General features: G+C 37.4%; 1 protein-coding gene across 1 annotated transcript in view; it reads left to right on the top strand.

Annotated features, from left to right (window-relative positions):
* LOC122794968 (serum amyloid P-component-like) overlaps positions 1-26,156 on the top strand; it is a 349,508-nt gene that overhangs the window by 157,593 nt on the left and 165,759 nt on the right. The window contains exon 5 of the mRNA XM_044063560.1: positions 1,125-1,248. Coding sequence (XP_043919495.1) covers positions 1,125-1,248 — 124 coding nt within the window. The remainder of the gene's footprint in view (positions 1-1,124; positions 1,249-26,156) is intronic.

Raw genomic sequence — 26,156 nt, 5'->3', positions numbered from 1 at the left:
AGTCGTAATACCCCATTCTGACCATGCCCCCTCTGGTGATGTCCCTAGCCTCCACCATGGATCATCGTCTGGATATTCCCACGTACTGCCCTCCCTCCTGGTAGGTGCGCCCATCCATCTTTATCACGCTATCAGTTGCCTGAGACATTAATCAAACAAAGGTCACATGAGTGAAAGTCAGAGCTTTATCTGTGTACAACACTGGAGCAGCTATACACACCCTTTAGTATTTCCCTATGTTTGTTGTTCTCCTCTTTCTTACTTTTTTTTATGTCCCTCCTTTCCTCTCCATTTGTATAATGACCATGTTTAGCACTTTGATGCGCAGACCCACAATTCTGTCTAAGGTTGCAGTGCTGCACTGTGCTATATTGCATGTATATGTATGCAGTGACTTTGCCATGCTGGCCTGACTTCCTTGTCATGCACAGTGTATCCGTCATGCTTCAACCATTGGGCAGCCTGGTGCTGCTTCCCTTGTTAGCACTTCACTTCTCTTTATTTATTTTTATTTTTTTAATTTTAATTTTTTATTTTAATTTGATAAGTAGGTAGAGGAGCTGAGGCAGAGATCCTTTTCAACCATAATCCAGGCCCCAGAGGAGCTGAAAAGAATGCATTAAATTACACGAATGATAATTATGCAATGTTTAATCAAAAAAAGACAGCAGTGTGTTTATATGGACCTTCAGCCCAATTGCAGGCACTATTGAATACATGTCTGATTACCCATCAGGCTTGCCAGACAGTGATCCCTTGAAAAAAAACACCCATTTCACAAGCAAATAGCATTTGTCTATGAAGCCCTGCCATGGTTTCAACTCTGTAACTGAATGGGTGTACTGTTCACAGGTTCATAGTTCATATATACTAGGCTAATGACCACCAGGGCATTTATAAGAGTAGCCATGCAATCCAACCCCATTGTGTCCCTATGTATCATGGGCATTTATTAGGGGGGGGCACATTTATTAGGAAGTTTCTTGAGGTTATATTGCTAATTGTTAGCTGTTCTCTGTAGGAAATATGTTTGTTACACAACAGCAGCCCAAATGAGCTATGAAATACTAAGGGGTGTACTCAGCTTTCTGCTGTAGCTTTATCCATGTATTTATATTTTCAAGATAAAACTAATGGAAAGCACCCTGCTGGACGATGAGAATAAAACCCTAAGAAATGACTACAGGCACGCTCAGCCACTGAATGACAGAGTTGTGCAGGCGTCGTTTCCATCAAGCTATGAAAAAGGTAAGAATAAGCAGTGATTGGTATAGGCTGCTCGCTGATACCAAAGTCTTTTTGCTGTCATCTTTGGCTCAGATTGTTAAGACATTTTTTTTGTTTTAGAAGTCACAGTATAAATATGATACATGCTATTGGTAGCAGACTGACCAAATGCTGTTTTATAACAAAAGTATAAAATTGCCAAGATGGAAGGTTGGCGTAATGGTTAAGGTGTTTACCTTACAAACACAAGGTGCAGGGTTTTACTCTCACATGGGGTAAAGGGCTAGGCTTAAAATGGCCTGCAAGGGAAGTTAGTTTAGTACTAATCTATGAGCCTATCAAGCTATTAGAAATGTCACATCATGTCTGGCTATATGATGCATGTTTCAAGGCTCTATTTTCAGGGTTTTTACTGGGCAGGATCCACTAAATACAAATACTTGTTTTCATGACAGATACCTAAACTCTATTCTGTTTATGTGACTTACTTAGTTATGAAGTGTGCTTATGGTGGTAACTGATTAATAAGACATAGTTTGTTAAAAACTTATTGCTGCTGTCCACATTGCTAAAAAATAAAATAGTTAGATGAAAAGTCAGATGATGAAACTGGATGGAAAGAAACAATTTAAAGCAGAAGACAATGCCTAAACTGTTTGGCTAGAATAAGAGAATAAAGTATTAGAGTCACGCAATTTGAACAAGAATATATTAAAATCATTAGAAGTATTAGAAGATCGCCTTAGACTAAAGGATAGGATAAAGCAAGGTGATAGTAGTTGGAACTACAGTTTAATGCAAACAGCTATAAATAACATATGTGTTCAAACATCATCTCCAAATTATGAATACATAGATTTAACAAAATGGTATAGTGAAATGTGCTATAAAACAGGGAAAAAGGGAAGGTTTATGAAATATAAAGATGAAAAAGTCTTGAGGGAGAGTTGGAAAAGAAAGGAAAACAAACATTTTTCAAAGACATCTTACTACATTTGAAAATCCTGTTAAAACATATGGACCTGTATTGTAACAACTATTCATAAACAGCAGAGAAACTGAGTACATAAATACTAATGGGTATGGAAGAAATGGAAATACTGACGTGGGTAGGTAAGAGTATTGAAGTTGGAAAAAAATAAGTAAAGACTGTAAAAGAAACAGACCCAGTCAACTGAGAACTATAATATGGGAGACAGGAAAGGCGGGGGAAATTAACTGGAAAGTAGCAGGCAGAAAAGAGAAACAAGAATAAGAAGACCAAAAGTAAAGAGAGAAAAAACCAGCATGAATGTGGATAGATGTTGGCTGAAACTGGGAAGGAAAGTCAGAAGAGATGACAAAAAGATGGAAAATAAGACAAAAAACGGAATACGTTAAAGCAAAAGATCTTTGTGGACTTGAAGAAAACATATGATAGGGTGCCTAGAGAGGAGTTGTGGTATTGTATGAGGAAGTCAGGAGTGGCAGAGAAGTATGTAAGAGTGTTACAGGATATGTGATAATAGTGTGACAGTGGTGAGGTCTGCAGTAGGAGCGACAGATGCATTTAAGGCAGAGGTGGGATTACGTCAAGGATCAGCTCTGAGCCATTTCTTATTTGCAATGGTGATGGACAGGTTGACAGACAAGATCAGACAGGAGTCCCCGTGAACTTTGATGTTTGTGGATGACATTGTGATCTGAAGTGAGAGTAGGGTGGTCGCGTGGGTTTCCTCCAGGTGCTCCGGTATCTTCCTACATCCCAAAGACATGCAGTAGGTGGATTGGACACTCTAAATTGGCCCTAGGTGTGAGTTTGTGCATGTGTGCCTTCTGTGGAAAGTTGTACGCCGGGCTGGCAACTCAACACTGTAAAACTCCACTGCCAATCATGAGCAGACAGATGATCCACTGTGGCAACCTCTATCAGGGACAAAGCCGAAAGAAGAAGAAGTGAGAGTAGGGAACAGGATAAGGAGACCCTGGAGAGATGGAGATATGCTCTAGAGAGGAGAGGAATGAAGGTCAGCAGGACTAAGACAAAATATGTGTGTGTGAATGAGAGGGAGGATAGAGGAATGGTGAGGATGCAGGGAGTAGAGATGGCAAAGGTGGATGAGTTAAGTACTTGGGATCAACAGTTCAGAGTAATGGTGAGTGTGGAAGGGAGTTGAAGAAGAGAGTACAGGCAGGGTGGAATGGGTAGAGAAGAGTATCAGGAGTGATTTGTGACAGAAGGGTACCAGTAAGAGTAAAAGGGAAGGTCTGCAAGAGGGTAGTGAGACCAGCTATGTTGTATGGGTTGGAGACTGTGGTATTGATAAAAAGGCAGGAGTCAGAGCTGGAAGTGGCAGAGTTAAAGATGTTAAGATTTGCATTGGTTGTGACAATGATGGACAGGATTACGAATCAGTATATTAGACGGTCAGCTCATGTTGGACACTTTGGAGACAAAGCCAGAGAGGCGAGATTGCGTTGGTTTGGATATGTGCTGAGGAGGGATGCTGGGTATATTGGGAAAAGGATGCTAAGGATGGAGCTGCCAAATAAGAGGAAAAGAGGAAGGCCTAAGTTAAGGTTTATGGATGTGGTGAGAGAGGACATGCAGGTGGTTGGTGTGACAGAGCAATATGCAGAGGAGAGGAAAAAATGGAAACAGATGATCCACTGTGGCGACCCCTAACGGGAGCAGCTGAAAGAGAAGAAGAAGTTAAAGCAAAAGACAGGGTACATACAGACTAGTATGTATTAAGATAATATGAAAGGTGAAATATTAGAGAAATGCCTAAATTAAATGAAGGAGGGAAGTAATAGGAGAGTAGTCAATGGTACTGAAAAAGGCCGTGATAATAAAAGAAGTAAAACAACTGAATGTTAAGAGGGTAAAAATTGAAGAGAAGAAAGACAAACTATCCTCAGTCTTCATAGGATCATAGAAGGTTACTAGGCTAATGTCCCTGGGACCCTTCCAAACGTAGCCAAGAGTTTATCCCCAAAAAGAAACCTCAGTCAGCACTTGTCACCCCTGTCAATGAGGGACACAGGTGGAACCCCTAGGACAAATTTGTGGTTTCCCATCCACTCATCAAGATTGCGCTTGAAGAGGGTCAGTGTGGTGCTCTGTTTAATGTGTATGGGAAGTCTATTCCAGAGATGGGCCAGCCTCTGGGAGACAAACCTATCTCTCCAGCAGGTTTTGTTGATGTCACATATTAGATTCAGGCCTTTTGAGTGGGTAGTGCATGAGTAGTTAGACTTATGGATATGGAGCATCTCTAGTAGAGCAGGGTCTGAGATTGCCTTGTAGGCGAGACACAGATCACCTATGAGCAATCTGTATGATACTGATTAGAGTGATAGTAATTTGAGCCTGTCTGCATAAGACAAGTGTTGGCGGCCATGGATTCTCTTTGTAAGATATTTCAGTGGTCTTTCCAGTTGGTGCAGTTGTTTGGAGCGGTACATCAAAATGGTGTGTTATACTCAATTATTGGTCTAATGAGGGAGGAGTATAGAGAGGTAATAACCTCCTTTTTTCTGGATGCAATCCCTTTACTTATGAGACAAACCAAGTAAAAGGCTTTTATGACCACTGCCGCTACATGATGGTCAAATGTGAGGTTGTGATCAACCTGAGTGCCCATTTCTCTCACCACAGGTTGTGTGCTTAGGGAGTTGCCATTGATGTGGTAATCATTAGGGGTTGTGTTTTTGCTGAATGGTGTGATGATACATTTTTTCGCATTTAACTTGAGACCATGACTTTGGCACCAGTCATTAGTTAGTTGGTCTGTCAGACCCTCTTGCACTATGTCAACATCATTTGTGGAGTCAGTGACAGCACCCAACTTACAGTTATCCACAAACTTGGTCAGCCACAATCCCTTTGTCTTTGCCTGGACCTCTGAGAAATAGATGCCAAAGAGTAGGGGTCCCAGGACAGATCCCTAAGAACTACACTAGTGACAGGTTTGCTATCGGAGGTGGAGGTGCCTATTTTGACTTTGAGCGTCCTGTCCATGAGCCAATTAGCCACCCACCTGATGAGATATGGATTTACATCAAGTTGCTTTAGCTTTTTGATGATGCCCGAGTGGGGGGTTGTGTCAAAGGCCTTGGACAAGTCAAAGTAAGCTGTATGTACTGACTTTCCCTCATCCAGGGCCTTGGTAACAGTCTCAAAGAAGTCATCCAGGTTCAACAGGCAAGATCTGCCCTTGAGAAATCCAAACTGGGTAGGGTCAAATATTTGGAGATTGCCTATGTCCTTGTTTATGAGATACATAATAATATGCTCCATGGCTTTACAGATCTAAAGAACAATGACATTGTCTATCTAGGTAGACCAGATAAAAGAACCTTGTTAAATAAGTGGCATTGCAAAGTTTTGAAACAAGAAATAAGAAGAAATATCTAAGATTTGATGACATGAAAATTTGTTGAGCAATGTCAACACATGAGGGATTACTTTAGATATAAGAAAAACAAATATAATAGAAACCTAAAATACCAAATCAGAATTTGGCAAGTTTATACAATAAATTAGATAACAGGAAGTGTATATCATATAGAAAGTGTAAAGATTTTAAGCTTACAATAACCACATTTATTAGTAAGAGAACTCTTAAGACTTTAGAAGTATGAGTCCTATTATCAGAATACAAAAAAAGTAACTATTTTGGATATTTAACAGACAACAGTCTGACAGAGAAACTAGCATGTATATTCTGACATTTGATATTTTAAAAGTAAATAAGGAATGGTACTCATTGTTAAACCTGCATATTCCTCCAAAATTTAAAGACAAGCAGAAAATCAGATTATTGAGGGATAACTTAGACAAAGTAATTGGAGAAAATATCCCAGAAAATATGGAATGGAAATGTATAGTGTTTGGAGACCTGAATGTATAAGCAAAACATGTTTACAAATTATTCAGGCTATTTAAGGAAAAAAGAAAGATAAAAAACTTGGCAGATATGATTACTAGTAAAAATAGAATTGAACTTCTACAAAATGTCAAAGAGTAAAATTTAATAATCCTGAATGGGAACATGACACTGAAAACATAAGATTTACATTTAGTTTAGGGAAATCAAGATATATTTTGGTAAGACAATGGGCTGTAGATACTTACCAAATGTCAACAATTACTAGTGTAGAAAGCAATAATCAAACACTAGTTTTAGAACTTAAAGTCAATTCACACACGCACACAGACACACACACACACACACACACACACACACACACACACACACACACACACAAATGTGTACGTGTGTGTGTGTGTGTGTGTGTGTGTATTTATGCTTAGATATTTTGACTGTCAAACCTTATGCTGTTTAGATCATTTTAGGTACACCCATAGACGCACACACACACACACACACACATATATATATATATATATATATATATATATATATATATATATATATAATATATGTATATGTATATATGTATATATATATATATATATATATATATATATGACTCTCTCTCTCTCTGTATATATATATATATATATATATATATATATATATATATATATATATATATATATGTATCTGTAAAAAGGTACCAAAACACACTAGAAAAAAAAATATTTAGTGCTATTGTTCAAAAGTCACATAAATTCTTCTGACGAAGTTCTGTGAATTATGAATGAAAGCACTAAATAAATTTTATTCTCTTGTTTTTTTATGTCTTTTTAGTTGTTAGTTTGGTTATAGCCCCTAATACTTCAGCTGCTGTCATGGAATATATATATATATATATATATATATATATATATATATATATATATATATATGTATATATATATATATATATATATATATATATATATATATCTCAAAGACAATTTAACCAGAATTATAAACACAGAATAGACAACTTTGAAGAAAATAAGAAGACAATTATCCTGTCAGCAGATACAACAGTAACATAAAGGTAAAAACATAAAAAGTATATTGTATTGATATGCTGATATATGTAAGAAAACGTGTAGAGAAGCTATGCAAAGATTAATTATTTCTTGATTTGCAGAAAATACTTATTTAAAGGAGGAGGAGAGCTCATTTAAAAGTAAAGGAAGCACTTAACTTGATGAGCAGTGTTATGCTATCAAAATAAGATAATCCAGAACTGCAATGAGCTGTTGAAAACTAAAACAAACATAGTAGGATGAAGTTCTAAATGGAAATAAAATAAATAAGCAGTTTGATTAAAAAGAAAAAGAAGGCTTATACCCAATGTAAATGGATGCTTAAGGCCATAGAAAAGAATGATTTTAAAATTTTGGCAGTTAATAAAAGCAGTTACTGGTATAAAAGTTATCTCTCAGAGATTGCTGGTATAAAGGTTATCCCTCAGAGATTGTCAAATCACTAATACAGAATGGTTGATATCTGTTAAAAGAAATGTAAAGCATTAAACACCTGCAGATTAAATGCAGTCCTGGAATGTAGTAAAGAAATTTTGAAGTACTGAAGAAATTGAAAATTAATTATGCATTTGCAATACATGGTATAATAAATGAGGTATATAAGACATTCAAAAGGAAATGGACAGACATTTTAAATTTCTAACATAAAAGTACATTTACAATTTAGATTTACTACTTTCCATTTTAAAAAGGGGAATTAAAAAAATGGGGAGCTGTACTATCCAGTCACATTGGTCACTGTTAAGTATTGTTCTGTGTGCTTGGAGCAGTTCATGACAGAAATAAAAATACTGAGTTTATCTGAACTACAATTTTCTGATCCAGAAAATAGATTGACCCTGTAGCCGTGATATTTCTTGTAACATCTATCTGAACATTTTATTCATATAAGAGAAGTCAAGTTATATGCAAGCTATACTGAGTTAGAAGCAGTATTTGATGAATTAGAGACATTTTTATAATGGAATTTAATCTCTGGCAAGAGATTGTTATGAAGGCATTAAATAATGGTAACTGGTTTATAGGATGACATATCAAAATGTGGACATACATCTTTACAAAGTTCATGAAGTGATTTCTGTTTATTTAAGCCTTCCCTTTTGTCCCTTTTTCAGGGCTGTGAGGTGGCTTCTATGAATTGTTATTATTTTAGGCTCTCCTGGATCTTTTTAAAGACATCAGGAAACATTAACATTTCATTTCCAGGTGGCTAGTGATTGACAGTCAAGCCAAGCAATTAGAGAGCTGGAGTGAGCTTCAACAACTCCTACAATGAGTAGGTGTGATGAAAGTAACATGATATCAGTATTAATTCCCAAGGATTCTTTTCATCTAGCATCAAGCTCTTAGATTTTCGGGATTAAGGTACAAGTGTAGAATTTCATGTTCAGTATTTCAAAAGATTTGTGGATGACTTGTTTTTTTTATTGCAGAAGGGAATAATGACATTGTCACACATTTTATCGAAGCTCTTAATAACAAGTCTAATTTTTTTGAATTCACTAAAGGTGTTAGTCTATCTGTCAATTTCTTGGATGCTCATTTAGAATGGAATATAATTTTAAATAAATTTGTGAGTAGTATACTTACATTTGGTTTTATTAGTAATAATTCAAACATTAACTCAAGAAGTATTGATGATGAAAATAGGACATTTTTTTATAATATTGATATGACGGTAGATAGTAAACTTACTAAAAACATTACTCAGAAGAATTGGAAAATTCTTCAAGGTAGTAGTGAATTGTACAAAGCAGTCGGTAGTGAACCTAATTTTGTATATAAAAATATAGTTTAAAGAAATTGTTACAACATGAGAATACAAAATTTATTCCTACTGTCTTGAACACTAACAAAGAAAAAGGGATGTTTAAATGTGGCACCTGTGGATTGATAGGTAGGAAAGGGGAGTAAGCAGATTGCCATCTGACAGACTGGAGCCTATTTGATAGATAGCTTGAGAACCAGTGAATAGTAGAGAGGGTGAGATTAAGGTCAGTAAGCTTAGTAAGTAGCTTGGAATTGAAGACCGTATCAAAAGCTTTAGAGAGGTCGAGAAAGAGGCAAGACATGAGGAGGTTTTTGTCCCTGGCTTCAGCAACAGTGTGAGTGAAAGGAGGGCAGTGGAGGTGCTGTGGTGTAGCCTAATACCATGTTGAGTGGGGGTCAGAAGATTTTCATTAATAATGTGAGTAAAAAGCTGATTGTGAATACATTTTTCTAAGATTTTGGATAGAGGAGATAGGATGGCAATGGGTCTCTAGTTAGAAGGCTCAGCGGAGTTACCTCCTTTGTGAAGTGGAATGGTGTAGAAAGATTTCCAGATATGAGGGACAGTAGACTCTTGGATAGATCTATTTATTAGGACAGAGACAGGATAGGCTATGGAATTAGCAGAGAGTTTAAGAAAGAGGGGAGGGAGGTTATACAGTTTTAATAGAAGTGACTTGGTGTAGGCTTTGGAGACAGTGTTAAGAGAGAAAGGAGTTGTGTTGCACGTGTAGTGAGTGGTGTGAGGTAGGTTATGGCTTTGGGAGGATTGGGTAAGTTTTTCAATAGATTCGATGAAGTGGGTATTACATAAGGTGGCAGTTTCTAAGGGAGAATTATTAGGGTAGGGGTTGGGGGTGGTAGGTTGACCTGGATTTAAGATTTTATTCATGATATGCCAGAATATTTTGGGGTTAGACTTTTGGGAGAACTGGGGATTATAAAAGTAAGTTTTTTTTGTCTTTGTCAACTGCTGTTTTTGCTAGATTTCTTAGTTCTTTATATTTTTGTAGGAATGTTGCCAATTTAGTATTTAGCCATTTTTTCCAATTTGTGTCTCTTTCTTTCATGAGAGATACAATGTTTTTGTTGAGGAGGGGCTAAAGAGTCAGGTATATCAAGAAAAATGTGATTAAAGTGTAGAATGGCCTCATTAAGAGGGAGGTACATAAGGAAGCCCCAGTTTATGGACGTGAGCCTGTTATTGAAGGTTTCAGGATTGAAAGAAGAAAGCTTGCAATACTCTCTAAAATGGTGGAATTTAGGTATTTGGAAAGAGTAACATTGGACTTGAATAGGGAGGTGGTCACTTAAGGAGTTGGGCAGGGCTCTGGGGTCATGATATAGGGTGGGGTCAGAGGTAAGAATCCAGTCTAAGGTGGCACCTTGGGTATTGTTGTTGATGAAGCGGGTAGGAGTTGTGATAAGTTGATGGAAGCTGTGTAGGTTGATGTGAAGGTAGGAAGAATTAGAGGATAGTTTTGCCAGTCGATATTTATGTCACCCAGCAGTAAGGTCTCATAAGGGATATTAATAGAAATCCATGCTAGAGTAGATTCGAGGATGGGAATGTTGTTTCCAGGTGGGACATAGATAGAGGTAATGGCAAATTTCTTAATGAGGTTGAGGTGACAGTTTATAGTTTCATAGTTTCATAGTTTAGTACTAGGCTATCTGCCCTAGGGCATTTATAAGCCTAGCCATAGCGTATGTGGCTTTTGCCACCCCATGTAATGGTACAAAAGTAAAGATTTAGTTTACTGTGCCTCTGTCTAGTAGTGACACAGAGATGACCCCCGAGGTAAACCTACGATCTCCCATCCACTCGTCAAGATTTCTCTTGAAGAGAGTCAGTGAGGGGCTCTGCCTAACAAGGACTGGGATCCTGTTCCAGAGTGTGGGAAGCCTCTGAGTTATGAATCTGTCCCTCCAGCATGTCCTATTCATATTTGTGCTGAGGTTTAGATCTTTAGCTCTCGTGGTTCTGATGGATTTGGATTTTTTGAAATGGAGCATGTCCATCAATTCCTGATTGGACATGGCCTTGTACGTCAGGCATAGATCACCTCTGAGTAGGTGGTATGCTACTGAATAGAGCTGGAGTTTCTTTAGTCTGGCAGCATATGACATATGTTGGAGACCCTTGATCCTCTTGGTGAGGTACTTTTGGGGTCTCTCCAGCTGCTGCAGGTGCCGGGTGAGGTACATACCAAATGGGGCATTGTACTCAATCATGGGCCTGATAAGGGAGGAGTATAGGGGTACAATGACCTCCTTTGATCTGGATGTGAATCCCTTCATGATAAGGTGGGCAAGGTAGAAGGTCTTTCTAACCACTTTGGCAACGTGGGTGTCGAATGAGAGGTCACTGTCAACTTGGGTCCTCAGGTCTCTGATTACTTTTTCCGTACTCAATGGGTTACTGCCTATGTGATAATTTGTGGGTACTTTGTTTTTCCCAAAGGGGATGACTATACATTTTTTGGCATTTAGTTTAAGGCCATGAATTCGGCACCAGTTGTTCGTCTCAGTAAGGCCTTTCTGTAGGATGCATGTGTCAGCTGGTGTGTCGACTATGGCGCCTAGTTTGCAGTCATCTGCGAACTTTGTCAGCCACAACACTCCCTTGTTTGCTTTCACATCTGAGAAATAAATGCCGAACAAGAGGGGTCCCAGGACAGAGCCCTGTGGGACACCACTTGTGACTGGCTTTGAGTCTGACATAGCTCCAGCGATTTTGACTTTATGGGTTCTGTCCTTTAGCCAGTTTGCAACCCATCTTGTGACATATGGGTTTACATTTAAGCTGTTGAGCTTGTCTATGATGCCTGAGTGGGGTATTGTGTCGAAAGCTTTAACCAAGTCCAGGTAGGCTGTATGGACTGCTTTGCCCTCATCAATGGCTCTAGTGACTGTTTCAAAAAAGTCAACCAGGTTCAAAAGGCAGGATCTGCCCTTTACAAAGCCGAACTGGATAGGATCAAGTGTCTGTAGGTCCCCGATGTCTCTGTTTATAAGTTCCATAATGATTCTTTCCATAGCTTTGCAGACCAGGCTGGTTAAGCTTATGGGGCGGTAGTTTCCAGGGTCTGTAGAGGAGCCTCCTTTGTGGAGTGGGACCACTGTTGCTGTACGCCAGTGTTCAGGTACATATCCTGTAGTAAGGCTAAGGTTAAACAGCATTCTTATGTGCGGGTTTAGCTCCTCTTGGAAATTACGTAGCACGCAACCCGGGATACCGTCAGGTCCCATAGATGCTGTGTTTTTAGCTTTGCTGAGAGCGGCTCTCACCTGGACATCTGAGATGACAGGGAGGTTACATTCAGCTGGGATAAATATTTCTTCTTTTGGGGGTGAGGGAGGGGAGAAGTTTGCACTGAACCTGTCTGCCAGTATGTTGGCAATATTTGTGGGTTCAGTGTATTTTTTGTCGTTATGAATTAACTCTGAGCATATCTGAGAGTTTCTGCCCAGGTTTCTAACATAGCTGAAGAAGGCCTTATGGTTATCTTTAGTGTCCTTAGTGATTTTTCTCTCGAAGTTGGCCTTGGATGTTTTTATGAGTGAACGTAGTTTTTTGCTAGTGCTGGTCAGAGATGCCTTCCCTTTATGGGATTTTGCTCTGTCTTGCAGTAGCTTCCTTCTTTTTTTATACAGCTTGTTTATGGCTGGGGTCCACCAGACAGGACGCCTGCCCTTGGTGGAGAGGGTCTTGGTTTTATTTGGGATTGCATGATCCATGCATTCTTGGAGATGTCCGTAGAAAGCATTTGTGAAGGATTCAGCATTGTGGGATGTGGTTTCCTCTGGCCCAGGGGGCTTAAAGGATACCATCTCAGTCTTGAGAAGTGTAAAGTCGGCTTTTGAGAAGTTTCTTACTGTAGTCTTTTCTGCTGGGGGTGGAGGTGGGATATGAATATCCAGGGTGATTAGTTTGTGGTCAGATCTCACTAGTGAGGGGTATACTTCCGATGTGGGGCATTTTGTCCCCATGTTTGTGATGATTAGAGGTAATAGTTCAGCTGGTTGAAAGCTAAGCAAAGATATTGGTGGGGGAGATAGGTTAAGGTGTTCAGAATACATAATTGCAATACCTCCACCTTATTTGGTGGTTCTATCTTGGCGATAGTTGTAGTGGGAAGGTAGTATTTCAGTGTTAGAAATATGTGGTTTTAGCCAAGTTTCAGATAGGGCCAGGATGTGTGGTGATTGGTGGGTGATCCAGAAGTGTAATTCTATAACTTTATTAGGTAGACTTTGTATGTTAATAGCAAAGACAGAGATATGTTTAGTGAGACAGGTGTTTGTTGTGATATGACTAGATGGGCCTGGATTGGGGTGGATGTCACCGGATGATAGTATATTGTTAGAAAAAAGGGGTAAGATTTATTTGTGTAAAGGTAAAAGCCAGTGGGTTTGTATTTAGATTTGAGGGAGTTAGTGACTAACTTATTGATGGCAGACAGACACAATATAAGGTTTTTAGCAAAGCGGTGAGTGTTGGGGGGTCTCAGTGGTATGCAGGTAACCTTTACAGTAGACAATGTAAGACTAATTTGTGGTATGAGACTTACACTATGTAATCTATTTACTGTTGGATATAAGCATATTAGGTAATGAATGCCACAGCATATCTATATCAGTATGGATACATTAAATGAAAATCAACTAGAGGACCAAATAAGTAATACTTTTCTGGGAAAATACAAATATTACAAAACTTATATTATATTAAAAAGCATTACTGTAAGTGCTTAAATTGTCAAACATTAGAAGGATTGGTCATCTTTTTAGAAAGTAAAATACTAGATGATGCCATTAATTCTGGATACAATGATGGTATATCACTGAGTACAATTTTAAAGTAAGTGGGACTTTGGAAAGAAGCCCATTTCTAAGTGGACAGGAAGACTTTAAGATACCTAGTCAAATTGTGTTACCTACAAACAGAATCGAATGAAATGCATGGTATGTCCTTTCCTATGGATACGTCTTAATAATCTTAACTCCAAGGACCTACAGTGACCTACTGGGGATACATTAGGGATATTGCAGGTGTCAGCCTCATGAATCCTAAACCAGTTCCCTAACATTACACTATAATATGTGGAGGAGAATCTCTGGCTCAACAAGACAGCAGAGGAGACGACCAACACCATGTGGCCTTTTATGACACAGGTCACACAGCTCATTTCCCTGGGGTCCTGGGAGCCACAGATTGCACACACATTGCCATCAAGGCCTACCTGGCACAGAGAGACTGCAGTACATCAATAGGAGGGGCTTTCACTTCCTTAACTGACAGGTGCTCTGTAATGCCCAGAGCATTATTTATAATGTTATCTTAAATAAAAAAATCAGAATAAAACGATAAAACAACAAAGTGGCTGGCATAATATATTTTGTTAAAATGTGTGGAATTACTTTTACCAATATTTAAATTGTGTCTCTGTGGCAGCCAGGCAGTTCCCATGATTTACACATTTGTCATATGTCTGACTTATACCTAAGGTTCCTGTGAAAGTTCCACTGGGTCATTTGGTTGGTAGGTGCACATAAAACTTAAATAGACAGGTCCATACAAGCAGGTACCATGCAAACAGGGAGCAACTATATCTGTGTGTGTGTGTGTGTGTGTGTGTGTGTGTGTGTGTGTGTGTGTGTGTGTGTGTGCGCGCGCATGTATATATATATATATATATATATATATATATATATATATATATATATATATATATATATACATGGCTGCTCCCTACTTGCATGTGTCACAGATGAAAATAAATATAGCAGAGAGTATATTTAGACTACTGAAATGATACTTTCGAAATCTAGACACCTCAAGAGAGCCACTGCAGTACTGTCCTGATTTAGAGCAAGATTTTTGCTCTATGTGCTATGCTGCACAACATGGCATTGTGTAAACAGATGAAGGAGCAACATCTTTCCAATGCCTTCCATACCATCCACAGTAGCAGCAGAAGGGCAGGGGGAAAGGTCAAGGGAAGAATGTGCAACAGCAGCAGTGCCTCAGCCAAGTAAGAGGTAGAAAAAGTTCAATGTAGCACTGAAAAGTTGGCAGCATCTGGCCCACAGCTCTGCAGCATGGCACAGATAAAACATAATAAAATGATGTATGTGGTATCAGGCACACAACTCGGCAACATGCCACAGATAACACAAAATAAAATTATGTATGTGGTATCAGGCTCACAGCTCTGCAGCATGGCACCATTGACACAGAATAAAATAATGTATGTGTTATCAGGTCCACAGCTTGACACATGGCACAGATAACACAGAATAAAATGATGCATGTCGTATCAGACCCACAGCTCTACAGCATGGCACAGATAACACAGAATAAAATGAGGTTTGTGGTATCAGTGCCACAGCTCTTCAGCATGGCACAGATAGAGAATACAATGATGTATGTGGTATCAGACTCACAGCTGTGCAAATGCCACAGATAACCCAGAATAAAATGATGTCTGTGATATCAGGACCACAGGTCAGCAGCCAGGACAAATAATACAGAAGAAAATTATGTATGTGGTATCAGGCCCACAACTCTGCAGCATGGCATAGATACAGAATAAAATGATGTATGTGTTATCAAGCCCAGAGCTCCTCAGCATAGCACAGATAACACAGAATAAAATGATGTATGTGGTATCAGGCCTACAGCTCTGCAGCATGGCACAGAGAACACAGAATAAAATGATGTATGTAGTATCAGGCCGATATCTCTGCTGCATGGCACAGATAACATAGAATAAAATGATGCATGTGGTATCATGCCTGCAGCTCTGCAGCATGGCACAGATAACACAGAATAAAATTATGTATATGGTATCAGGCACACAGCTCTACAGCATGGCACAGAATACACAGAATAAAATGATGTATGAGGTATCAGGCCCAGAGCTCTGCTGCATGGCACAGATTACTCAAAATAAAATTATGTATGTGGTATCAGGCTCACAGCTCTACAGCATGGCAACGAAAACACAGAATAAAACAATGTATGTTGTATCAGGCCCACAGCTGTGCAGCATGGCACTGATAAACCAGAATAAAATGATATATGTGATATCAGTCCCAAAGCTCTACAGCATAGCACAGATAACACAGAATAAAATGACGTATGTGGTATCAGGCCCACTGCTCTGCAGCATGGCACAGATAACACAGAATAAAATGATGTATGTGAAAAATTATATGGCTCTTACTTGCTGCTTGCTTCTTGCTGTGGGATTCTGCTAAAATTCAAAGTTTGGTTATATTTGCATTCACAGTCTGTTGCATACAGAAACTTACAGAATATACACTGATGAGAGAATATACTTTGCAGCATCAACTTTAGAGAGCAGTAACAAATAACTTTTTATAATAAACCAAATGGACCAACGTTGCAGCTTAAAAGTACTGTTCCAACTTTACTTGTCATATAGTACAGATGATGTGAGAGATATAACATTTACCTCAGGACAAATGAGTCCCTACCACACCACTAACATAACTGGATTTATACAGCTCTTTATATACTCTTTTAGTCATGCATAAACATATACATTTCCTCTTGATATTCTATTTTGGAGAATTGCTCATCCTGTAGAAACAATACTAAGCTTCCTTGTTTAACAATGTCTTGTAAGAGACCAGCTTTTCTGACAGTGTGAACATCCTGTATTCTATTTGGATCTTTGTACAAGAACATCTGTTCTTTTGCCACTGCTGATAAGTGTCCTGTTGTCCATGCAGAAAAACATGTTTTTGAGGAAACACATTGTTCTGACAGTGTGAACATCCTGTATTCTATTTGGATCTTTGTATAAGAACATCTGTTCTTGTGCCAATGCTGATAAACATGTCCTGTTTTCCATACAGAAAAACATATTTTTGAGGAAACACATTGCCACAGTGTCATTGTCCATTCTTTAAAAGCAGATTTTGCATTTTTGCTCTTGCATACATCCTGTTTTTAAGTCTGTAAGGGAAAAATTTCCATTCAGCAGGTTCCTTATTTTCCAAGCCATGGTCATTTAGTATGACTGCTGATCACATATTACTAAACTCTGTTTCTGCATTTAAGCAAGCTTTTTTATTTCAGCATATTTACAACAGAATTAATTTCAGCCTTATATTCATAATATCTAACAATTCCCTCTGTTTTTAAACATACTCAAAACATTTTATATAGAAAACACATTAAGAAACAAACCTATAGTCTTCTTTTGATACAAGTCAAAATGCAATTTTACATAGTTAATACAATGATATTAAGTATTACTACCAAAACTGAATGTATTTAACAACTTTTTCTTTTGCAGACCATTCTGTGAAAATATTTTATCAGTTATGAGCTGTGTCTGCTTTAGTTTAACTTGATTAATTTATTTTTTTTTGCAATTACAGAATTTAATTTATGACTTAGAACTGTTTTATTAACTCTTTTTAAGTGTCGAATTAACTATAAGAGACAAATAACTATGTGCTACTGCAAGCATTTATACACTGCTGAAAATATACAGTTTTAATGTCATTTTAACCATCACATTGTGTTCATGTCTCTGAACTGCTCTATAACATCTTGGTAAAATACTGAACTGGGCTTAGATAATAAATATTTGAAGGCAATTATTTTACTGGGGTAAAACCAGTGATATTACAACTTGACAAATTACTTTTGAACTTATTACGATGTATCCTGTACAGTATGTATTTAGGCAAATGCAAAAGACAAGAACAACTGGAATCCAAAAACGTACCACGGAGCCCTTGTACCAGCAACAACAAGTAGGTAGTCTACCTACTTACCTAAGACTACCTACTTGTTGTTGCTGGTACAAGGGCTCCGTGGTACGTTTTTGGATTACAGTATGTATTTACACAGACAGTTTGCTGTTCATGCATTTCAATCTAGTAGGTATCCTGGACCCATTTTTTATTTATTTTTTTTAAACATGGTTTTTTACACATATTCATTACTAGACATTAATTTCATTTGTACTGAATTATTCTGCATTTGTACATACAAAGACTATCATTTGTACTGAAAGTTTCTACATTTGTACATACAAAGACTGTAAAGTACATTTAGTCTAATCTTACAGATTTAATAACATTAATATTAAGCAAAATCTTGGAAAATGTTTGTCTCTTTAGAAATATCTAGTGGAACTGATACTGATATGTCCTGTTATTTTAAACTACATACTCAGCAATTAAAAATATTCATGCTTTTTTATACCAACATTGTTTTGCCAAAAACATATTAAAATCGTGACCAATCTTGTTCAGTTTTTTACATGTCTTTACTCTCTCTTGTATAGCTGTAATCAATTTTAAGCCATCTCTTGTTTTTTAAACCATCTCTTGTATAGCTTTACAGTTTAACAGGTTGTAAATACAGCTATTAACAACTTGTAAAATATCTTATCCTGTTAGGTTTAATCCAGTTTACCAGTATTTTTAATACACTAATACCTGTTTTTTCCTCTCCCTAAAAGAGTATCGTCAAGAAGGAATGAGATATTATTTTCTGTAGCTTTATTTCAGACCCTTGTTTATTTTTTTCTTTAGCTTTATTTCAGACCCTTGTTGTTTATTTTTTTCTGTAGCTTTATTTCAGACCCTTGTTGTTTATTTTTTCTGTAGCTTTATTTCAGACCCTTATTGTTTATTTTTTCTGTAGCTTTATTTCATACCCTTATTGTTTATTTTTTCTGTAGCTTTATTTCAGACCCTTATTATTTATTTTTTCTGTAGCTTTATTTCAGACCCTTGTTGTTTATTTTTTTCTGTAGCTTTATTTCAGACCCTTGTTGTTTATTTTTTTCTGTAGCTTTATTTCAGACCCTTGTTGTTTATTTTTTTCTGTAGCTTTATTTCAGACCCTTGTTGTTTATTTTTTCTGTAGCTTTATTTCAGACCCTTCTTTATTTTTTTCTGTAGCTTTATTTCAGACCCTTGTTGTTTATTTTTTTCTGTAGCTTTATTTCAGACCCTTATTATTTATTTTTTCTGTAGCTTTATTTCAGACCCTTGTTGTTTATTTTTTTCTTTAGCTTTATTTCAGACCCTTGTTTATTTTTTTTCTGTAGCTTTATTTCAGACCCTTGTTGTTTATTTTTTCTGTAGCTTTATTTCAGACCCTTGTTGTTTATTTTTTTTCTCTAGATTTATTTCAGACCCTTGTTGTTTATTTTTTCTGTAGCTTTATTTCAGACCCTTGTTGTTTATTTTTTCTGTAGCTTTATTTCAGACCCTTGTTGTTTATTTTTTATGTAGCTTTATTTCAGACCCTTGTTGTTTAGTTTTTTCTGTAGCTTTATTTCAGACCCTTGTTGTTTATTTTTTCTGTAGCTTTATTTCAGACCCTTGTTGTTTATTTTTTATGTAGCTTTATTTCAGACCCTTGTTGTTTATTTTTTATGTAGCTTTATTTCAGACCCTTGTGCAGTACTGTTTATACAGTCAGTGTAAAACTGAGAAAGTACCCCTCCCCTGTAGTACTGCAGCACTATTTACCTGCTTTATGCTGTGAGAATAGAATGTATGTCAGCCCAACACTTTGGTTATACATTTATTTTATTAATTTTTATAAAGCTTTTGCTGTTTATTACCACTAGTAGGCATTTACACCCTCCTGCACAATTGATTTGAACTGTATGTATACTATAGCCCATTTGCTGGCTGTACTTGATGCAACTTGAGTTTTTTTTTTCTTTTAACATTTACTTGCAAACAGATTATCAGTGACATCTATGCACAATTGTGACTTTATTATAATTAGCAAATAGTGTTGCCTGTAAACATTTTAACAATTATGTTTTAATAACGATGCTTTAGAAAAACTCAAGCTACTTATCTGGCAATCAGTCATGTTGTTTATCTTATCTTTCCAACATTTCCTGTAACTATTCATTCAGTCTAGGAAGGTCTGAGCTCACATGTTATATTCTATAAACTATAGTTAATTATTTTAGCATTTTCCTTTAATGTGGTTGTGATTTGCATAACTATGCATTTATACTACATAAACAGACATTATTTTACAATTAGCTTAAATGGATTTCAGTATTTTTTTTATTTATTTATCTATTTAACTGTCCTGTCATTAATTTTACAAAAACTGTTTGACAAATACCATCTGTGATTTTCTTTTTAAAATTTAGAACTTTAACTGTTTGGTGTTACTATACAATTATAAAAAAAATTGTAAAAAAAACAAAATAGATATTAGTTTAACCAACACATGTTTATATTTATATTTGCTGTTGTCTGCCTGTTATTCTTGTGTATTGTAACAGATGTATTTTACATGAAAAGAAAATACATGCATGTCTGTCTTGTATCTGTATATCTTTATACAAGCATGTCATTATGACTTAAAATTTTTATTCATTATCTATTTTTATTTAATTTTATACACTAGAACAGTTTTGTTTACCTTTTGACTATGCTAATGAATGGCATTCATATGCTTTACTTTACTGTAGTACTGATAGATGTCTTGCTTTAACTGAATGAAAGTAAAACATTTACGAATGATTTGTCCAGACATCTGATCCTACCATCCTACCATGTATGTTTAACCATTTTCAAAACATAAACATATTATAAAATATATTTCTTTTGCACAGATTAACTGTGTAAGCAGGAAGTTCCCAGTCTTTGTCAGTTCAGCTAATTTATTTCCTTTATCCTGCAACTGCTGTTGAATTTCCTGTAATGTTGCATGGTCTTTCTGACATTCTTTAGTAAGCTGTTCGGCTGAATTTGAAACTCATATGCCCTTTTGAAAAGATGTATGTATAACTTGTCTAAGCTTCCTGAACTCATTGTGTCTGTCTTTTAGAAGTTTACTACATTCCTTTGTAACAAAATGTACTAGGGGTTCTATCATTAACTGATTTGACTCACGTGGTGACAGGACATAACTGTTCAACATCAGAATGTAATGGAAACACTTTACCCTTAGTTAATTCTTTATCATGAACAGATCTGTCTTTACAGTCTATTTTTTTAGCAATATGATGCAATACTTTTTTATGGCATAATACACAAAATGCAGTTTTTGTTGAAGCACACAATAAACATTTGTCATATTCCACATGGTTTTCTTTGAGATACCAGTCAAATATTGTAATACATTTGCATAATGCCTTACTATCAACCTGCCCTAATAAGGTTTTACATTTACTAATGTGCTGTGTATACCAACATTGCAATTTACTAAAGTTTGGTTTACTCCTGCATGAATTATAAATAATATCCATACTGTCTAATATACAAACTGTCTAAGAATATACAAACTATCTAAGAATATACAAACTATGTAAGAATATACAAACTGTCTTAAGAATATACAAACTGTTTAACATCATCCACACTAAATATGTGACACAGAAAAAAGTCTTACCAGTTAGCAAGAAAACAGGTGATCAGGCTGCTGTTGCTGATGGCTAGAAATTTTTCAGAGTCACTTGAGAAGCTGGTGAAGCACAACAGGCAGCGGACCGCTGTACAAGTGGACATTCACCTTTTCTTGGAGAATTTATGGCACTGCAACTTTCTTGAACTAGTCTCACTCCAGATTTTAGACGTCTAAAAAACTTTACTACTGCAAGCTGCATAAACTGGAATACTTCTGTTTAGGATTTACACATACGTACAAATGTTAGTTACTGCAATTTGACTGAAGTGACCCTCTGCAGGCCTTACCATCACTCCCCCTGTGTTTGAATGCAGATTGTAGGTTCAAATGCAGGCTAGCTTGCCATTGAAAAATTATATGGCTCTTACTTGCTGCTTGCTTCTTGCTGTGGGATTCTGCTAAAATTCAAAGTCTGATTATATTTGCATTCACAGTCTGTTGCATACAGAAACTTGCAGAATATACACTGATGAGAGAATATACTTTGCAGCATCAACTTTAGAGAGCAGTAACAAATAACTTTTTATAATAAACCAAATGGACCAACGTTGCAGCTTAAAAGTACTGTTCCAACTTTACTTGTCATATAGTACAGATGATGTGAGAGATATAACATTTACCTCAGGACAAATGAGTCCCTACCATACCTCTAACATAACTGGATTTATACAGCTCTTTATATACTCTTTTAGTCATGCATAAACATATACATTTCCTCTTGGTATTCTATTTTGGAGAATTGCTCATCCTGTAGAAACAATACTAAGCTTCCTTGTTTAACAATGTCTTGTAAGAGACCAGCTTTTCTGACAGTGTGAACATCCTGTATTCTATTTGGATCTTTGTACAAGAACATCTGTTCTTTTGCCAATGCTGATAAGTGTCCTGTTTTCCATACAGAAAAACATATTTTTGAGGAAACACATTGCCACAGTGTCATTGTCCATTCTTTAAAAGCAGATTTTGCATTTTTGCTCATGCATACATCCTGTTTTTAAGTCTGTAAGGGAAAAATGTCCATTCAGCAGGTTCCTTATTTTCCAAGCCATGGTCATTTAGTATGACTGCTGATCACATATTACTAAACTCTGTTTCTGCATTTAAGCAAGCTTTTTTATTTCAGCATATTTACAACAGAATTAATTTCAGCCTTATATTCATAATATCTAACAATATGTGATATGAGGCCTACAGCTCTACACATGGCACAGATAACACAGAATAAAACGATGTATGTGGTATCAGGACCACAGCTCTGCATCATTGCACAGATTACACAGAATAAAACGATGTAGTGGTATCAGGCCTACAGCTCTACACATGGCACAGATAACATAGAATAAAATGATGTATGTGGTACCAGGACCAAAACTCTACAGCATGGCATGGATAACACAGAAGAAAATAATGTATGTCGTATCAGCCCCACAGCTCTGCAGCAAGGCACAGATAACACAAAATACAATGCAATATGTGGTATCAGGCCCACAGCTCTGCAGCATGGCACAGGTAACACAGTATAAAATGAACTATGTGGTATCAGTCCCACATCTCTGCAGCATGGCACACATACCACAGAAAAAAATGCTGCATGTGGTATCAGGCCCATAGCTCTGCAGCATGGCACAGATAGCACAGAATAAAGTGACGTATAATGTATCAGGCCCACAGCTCTGCAGCATGGCACAGATAACACAGAATAAAATGATTTATGTGGTATCTGGCCCAGAGCTCTGCAGCATGGCACAGATAACACAGAATACAAAGATATATGTTCTGTCAGGCCCACAGCTCTGCAGCATGGCACAGATAACACAGAATAACATGATGCATGTGGCATCAGGCCCACAGCTTTGCAGCGTGGCACAGATAACACAGTAAAACGATGCATGTGGTATCAGGCCCAAAGCTCTACTGCATGGCACAGATAACAAAGAATAAAATGATGTATGTGCTATAAGACCCATGGCTCTACAGCATGGCAAAGATAATGCAGAATAAAATTATGTATGTGGTATCAGGCCCACAGCTTTCAGCATGGCACAGACAACAGAATAAAATGATGCATTTGGTATCATGCCTACAGCTCTGCAGCATGGCACAGATAACAAATAATAAAATGATGTATGAGGTATCAGGCCCACAGCTCTACACATGGGACAGATAACTCAGAAAAAAATAATGTATTTGGTATCAAGACCACAGCTCTGCAGCATGGCACAGATAACACAGAATAAAGCAATGTATGTGGTATTTGGCCTACAGCTCTGCACATGGCACATATGACACAGAATAAAATGATGTATGTCATATCAGGCCCACAGCTTTGCAGCATGGCACAGATAACACAGAATAAAATGATGTATGTGGTATCAGGCCCACAGCTCTGCAGCATGGCACAGATTACACAGAATAAAATGAAGTATGTGGTATCAGTCTTACAGCATGGCACAGATTACACAGAATAAAATGAAGTATGTGGAATCAGTCTTACAGCATGGCATAGATAACACAGAACAAAATGATGTATGTGGCATCAGCCCCACAGCTCTGCAGCCTGGCACAGATAACACAGAATAAAATGATGTATGTGGTATCAGGCACACAGCTCGGCAACATGCCACAGACAACACAAAATAAAATGATGTATGTGGTATCAGACTCACAGCTCTGCAGCATGGCACCATTAACACAGAATAAAATGATGTATGTGCTATCAGGCCCACAGCTCTCAGTATGGCACAGATAACACAGTAAGACGATGTTTGTGATATCAGGCCTACAGCTCTGCAGCATGGCACAGATAACACAGAATAAAATGATGCATGTCGTATCAGGCCCACAGCTCTGCAGCATGGCACAGATAACACAGAATAAAATGATGTATGTGGTATCACGCCTACAGCTCTACACATGGCACAGATAAAACAGAATAAAATGATTTATCTGATATGAGACCCACAGCTCTACAGCATGGCACAGATAGAGAATAAAATGATGTATGTGTTATCAGGACCACAGGTCAGCAGCAAGGACAAATAATACAGAAGAAAATTATGTATGTGGTATCAGACTCACAGCTGTGCACATGCCACAGATAACCCATAATAAAATGATGTCTGTGATATCAGGCCCACAGGTCAGCAGCAAGGACAAATAATACAGAAGAAAATGATGTATGTGGTATCAGGCCCACAACTCTGCAGCATGACATAGATACAGAATAAAATGATGTATGTGTTATCAAGCCCAGAGCTCCTCAGAATAGCACAGATAACACAGAATAAAATGATGTATGTGGTATCAGGCCTACAGCTCTGCAGCATGGCACAGATAACACAGAATAAAATGTTGTATGTGGTATCAGGCCCACAGCTCTGCAGCATGGCACCATTAACACAGAATAAAATGATGTATGTGCTATCAGGCCCACAGCTCTCAGTATGGCACAGATAACACAGTAAGACGATGTTTGTGATATCAGGCCTACAGCTCTGCAGCATGGCACAGATAACACAGAATAAAATGATGCATGTCGTATCAGGCCCACAGCTCTGCAGCATGGCACAGATAACACAGAATAAAATGATGTATGTGGTATCACGCCTACAGCTCTACACATGGCACAGATAAAACAGAATAAAATGATTTATCTGATATGAGACCCACAGCTCTACAGCATGGCACAGATAGAGAATAAAATGATGTATGTGTTATCAGGACCACAGGTCAGCAGCAAGGACAAATAATACAGAAGAAAATTATGTATGTGGTATCAGACTCACAGCTGTGCACATGCCACAGATAACCCATAATAAAATGATGTCTGTGATATCAGGCCCACAGGTCAGCAGCAAGGACAAATAATACAGAAGAAAATGATGTATGTGGTATCAGGCCCACAACTCTGCAGCATGACATAGATACAGAATAAAATGATGTATGTGTTATCAAGCCCAGAGCTCCTCAGAATAGCACAGATAACACAGAATAAAATGATGTATGTGGTATCAGGCCTACAGCTCTGCAGCATGGCACAGAGAACACAGAATAAAATGATGTTGCAGTACCAGGCCCACAGCTCTACACATGGCACAGATAACACAGAATAAAGTGATGTATGTGGTATCAGGCACACAGCTCTGCAGCATGACACAGATAACACAGAATAAAATGATGTATGTGGTATCAGGCACACAGCTCTGCAGCATGGCACAGAATACACAGAATAAAATGATATATGAGGTATCAGGCCCAGAACTCTGCTGCATGGCACAGATTACTCAGAATAAAATTATGTATGTGGTATCAGGCCCACAGCTCTACAGCATGGCAACGAAAACACAGAATAAAACGATGTATGTGATATCAGGCCCACAGCTCTGCAGCATGGCACTGATAGACACAGAATAAAATGATATATGTGGTATCAGGACCACAGCTCTGCATCATTGCACAGATTACATAGAATAACATGATGTATGTGGCATCAGGCCTACAGCTCTACACATGACACAGATAACACAGAATAAAATGATGTATGTGGTAGCAGGACCAAAGCTCTGCAGCATGGCATGGATAACACAGAATAAAATGATGTATGTCATATCAGGCACACAGTTCTGCAGCATGGCACAGATAACACAGAATAAATTGAAGTTTGTGATATCAGGCCCACAGCTCTGCAGAATGGCACAGGTAGCACAGAATAAATTGAACTGTGTGGTATCAGTCCCACAGCTCTGCAGCACAAATAACACAGAATAAAATTATTTATGTGGTATC

This window comes from Protopterus annectens, chromosome 2.part1, assembly GCF_019279795.1.
Source record: "Protopterus annectens isolate FY-2018-M chromosome 2.part1, PAN1.0, whole genome shotgun sequence".
NCBI classification, from domain to species: domain Eukaryota; kingdom Metazoa; phylum Chordata; order Ceratodontiformes; family Protopteridae; genus Protopterus; species Protopterus annectens.
Note: the sequence above shows the minus strand (reverse complement) of the source record. Positions and strands in the feature narration are given on the sequence as shown.